The sequence below is a fragment of the Sabethes cyaneus genome, chromosome 2, assembly GCF_943734655.1.
Source record: "Sabethes cyaneus chromosome 2, idSabCyanKW18_F2, whole genome shotgun sequence".
NCBI classification, from domain to species: domain Eukaryota; kingdom Metazoa; phylum Arthropoda; class Insecta; order Diptera; family Culicidae; genus Sabethes; species Sabethes cyaneus.
Genome location: NC_071354.1, coordinates 15326609 through 15330372, shown reverse-complemented (window position 1 = coordinate 15330372; position 3764 = coordinate 15326609). Strand labels below are relative to the sequence as shown.

General features: G+C 41.7%; 1 protein-coding gene across 1 annotated transcript; it reads right to left on the bottom strand.

Moving 5' to 3' along the window:
• Positions 1-424: 424 nt before the first annotated feature.
• On the bottom strand, positions 425-3156 carry LOC128735132 (uncharacterized). Its single transcript, XM_053829628.1, has 3 exons — positions 2934-3156; positions 537-2888; positions 425-495 (listed from the first exon to the last, which is right to left on the bottom strand). Exons 1-3 carry the CDS (start codon positions 3154-3156, stop codon positions 425-427), a joined length of 2646 nt encoding a protein of 881 aa, XP_053685603.1.
• Between the last annotated feature and the right edge of the window lie 608 nt (positions 3157-3764).

Sequence of the window (3764 nt, the reverse complement as noted above, 5' to 3'; positions counted from 1 at the left end):
CTCTGGAGCTTCACCCCGGGATATAACATCAGCCGGATTGTACTCCGATCGAACGTAATGCCATTGACCGATTTTAGTTTTTTCCAATATCGCAGCTATACGATTAGCAACAAATACATTCAAATTTCTCAAAGGTTTTTTAAGCCAACACAAAACGATTTGAGAATCGCACCACAATTTTACTTCATCGAACTGTACAGGAATTGATGTTGTCACCTTGTTCACTAATTCTGCGAGTAACTTGGCACCGATGAGTTCTAATCTTGGTATTGTAACGGGTTTCAAGGGTGCAACTCGCGATTTGCTAGTAACGAGCTGTACTGTCATTGTGCCGTCCCTTGCAATGCTCCTTATATAAACAACCGCTCCATAAGCCCGCAACGAAGCGTCCGAAAACCCATGTAGCTCAACTCTTACCGCATCTTTACATATAATCAATCGCTGTTTTCGGATTTGGTTTACACTGGGTAGCTGGTCTCGGAAGTGCCTCCAACTCTGTAGCAAATTTTCTGGGAGAGCTTCATCCCAACTCAAACCTAAACGCCATATTTCTTGCATGATTAACTTTGCCGAAGTAACAACCGGACCCAGAAATCCTAGAGGGTCAAACAATTTTCCAATATCCGATAAAACCATTCGCTTCGTTGAAGAAATACTGTCGCTATCTAACTTCAAGACATTAAATCCAAAGTAATCCTCGGTCGGATTCCAAATAAGTCCCAAAGTTTTAATTTGGGCATTGATTCCAGTATCGTTAAAGCTAACCTGTGTTTCGTGCAGATTTGCCGGTATCATTTTTAGTACATTAGGACTATTCGAGCAAAACTTATGTACTCCGAACCCGCCTTTTGCCAACAATGCGGAAAGCTGCTGGTAAATCGCAATGACCGATTCAGCAGACCGACTTCCGGTTAGGAAGTCGTCAATATAGCTATCGTTCTTTATAACCTCTGCTGCCAAAGGGTAATTTGACCCTTCATCCCTTGCTAGTTGCATTAGTGCCCTTGTAGCGTGATACGGCGAACTTGCAACGCCATAGGTCACCGTTTGAAGTTCAAAGACCTGTTCTGAACCTTTTTTGTTCCACCACAAGATACGCTGGTATTGACAGTCTTCTTCGTACATTTGTATCTGTCGGTACATCTTTGGGATATCTGCAGTTAGAACCACCGCGTGAATACAAAACCGTAGTATTATACTTTGCAAATCACTTTGCACTGTGGGACCAACAGAGAGTGCATCATTCAAAGAAATTCCAGAAGTAGTTTTGGCCGATGCGTCAAAGACCACACGAGTCTTGGTAGTCGAACTAGAAGCCTTATAAACAGCATGATGTGGGATGAAGTAACCCTTCTTGTCTGTAATGGTTGCTTCCTTCATGTGCCCAAGTGATTGATACTCACTCATAAATTCTGTATACTGCAAACGTTTATCCGGATTTCTATTCAGCACTAGCTTCAATTTTTCAAACCGTTTCTTTGCGAGTTCATAAGAATCACCAAGTTGATCCTTAAGCTCATTGAAAGGGAGCCGAACCTGATATCGTCCCTGTTTGTCCCGGGTGTGAGTTTTAATAAAGTGTTCTTCTACCGCTGCTTCAGTTTCCGTAAGAGATTCTTGCATTGGGATGGTTTCAATTTCCCAAAATTTTAGCATTGTATGATTTAATTCGTCTTCCATATGATTGAATTGACACACACGACGAAGCAGCCATGAGTCGCCGTTGTGAATTGCTCCTCCGACTACCCAACCTAGTTCAGTCTCTGCCAATGTAACTGCAGAATGCTCAATTTTTATGCGACCTGATTTAATAAGGTCAAAGAAGATTTCGTTTCCAAGAATCAAATCAATCTCTCCAGGGGTATGGAACGCCGGATCAGCCAAGACTATGTTGGATGGCAATGACAAAGTATGCACATCTATTTCAACAATTGGTAAACTTGTCGTTACTTTAGGAACCACCAGAAAATCTAACGTACACGTAGCGAAAGCATTGACTCGAGATTGAATTTCCGTAGAAAGCGAATATTTCACCTTGGTTTGAATATCATTGAGACCGCTGATTGGTAAGTCGATTTTTTCCAATTTAAGATTTAACTGCTTTGCCAGGCGTTCAGTTACAATGTGGCTGTCAGAACCCGAATCTAATAGAGCTCGTGATTTAATGGTAGTACCCCCCTTTCCGACTACCAAGACTACAGCCGTAGATAGCAAAACTTGCCGCTTAATTGTACCAGTTTTTACGCACAATGTGTTTGCACAAGATTGCACTGCAACACTGGATTCTTGAGCTTTCTGTATTTCTTGAGATGTTTGCTGGTGTGGTGAACTCAATTCGGCATGATAAGCTGTAGCTGTGTTCGAGGATTTACTAAAGTGCAATAAACTATGATGCTTCCGACCACATCCTTGAACCTTACATCTTTTGTCTGACGGACAATCACTAACACGATGGGACTCCTTCAAGCAGTTGAAGCATAAATTAGATTTAACTACTACAGTCTTGCGCTCAACGACTTCTTGATTATGGAATTTGGGACACTGATATATTGCATGTTCAGATTTACAACACGGACAGGTTGCTCGTACAGTTTGCACGAAAGACTTCGAAATATTTTGCATTGGAACTTTACGGCTGAATCCTTGACCCTGCTTAGGATGAGTAGATAATTGCTGAGGGGTTTGCTGCTGCAAGCGACTGGTTCGTAATAAAACACGTCCACGTTCCCGTAAAAAATCTAAAAAACTACTGAAAACGGGCAATTCACCACGCCCAAGTTCCAACTCCCACTGTTCCTGCGTTTCTTTATCTAGTTTCTTATACAAAATGTTTACGAGAATTAGCTCTGCAAGACCTTCTACCTTAAATCCGTGACTACTCAAAGCATCTGTATGTTTGGAACAGCTGTCAACAAGTTTAGTGATTGTCTTACCTCGATTCTCTCGGGTTACCTTACCGATTTCCAAAATTGCGTCGATGTGCGTGTCCACGATCAATCGTTTGTCTTCGTAGGCGTTTTCTAGAATCTTCCAGGCCTGATTGTAGTCGTTATTATTAATCACTTCTTGGTCAATTTTATCCCTTGCTTCACCAATCAGCGCATTTCGTAAGTGGAGAATTTTCATAGCAGCAGTTTCGTTCGGGTATTTACTCATTATGCTTTGGAAAAGGCTCTTAAAGCTGTACCAATTCTCAACACTACCGTCGAACGTTGGGAAGGGAGCATGTAGTTGTGGCGCAGCAGCATGAACTAAAACCTGCTGTGGAGCAGTCGATGTATTTATACTTTCCCGTTTGGACTCCGCTTCCAGAGTATTCGCTATTTTCATTTGTAATGTAACATATAACTGATCATGTACCTTTTCAAACCTTACATACTCCAATCGATTTATATCTCGTTGTTCCCTTGACGATAAAGTTAGCATTTCGGAGTATATTTTCTCGTATTCATCCGAACATCTGCGCACAGTATCCAAATGCAACCGGAGGAGATGTATATTCACATCATCTAATTCTACTGCCTCAGTGATCCGAAATAATTTGTCGATCAACATATCTCGGCGATCTGTCAACACTTCCAAATTCTTTTCCATTATTCTTCGATTTTCCGCAATCTGCTGTGCGATCTTCTGCTGTGCGACTGGTACGTGTGGGTTCCGAATTTCGTCTCCGGATAAAGCACTCAATATATTTCTTCGTGGTATCGATGGAACCACTCCACTTGGTGTGTCCAAATTTGACATTCGGTATCACTTTTTATTGC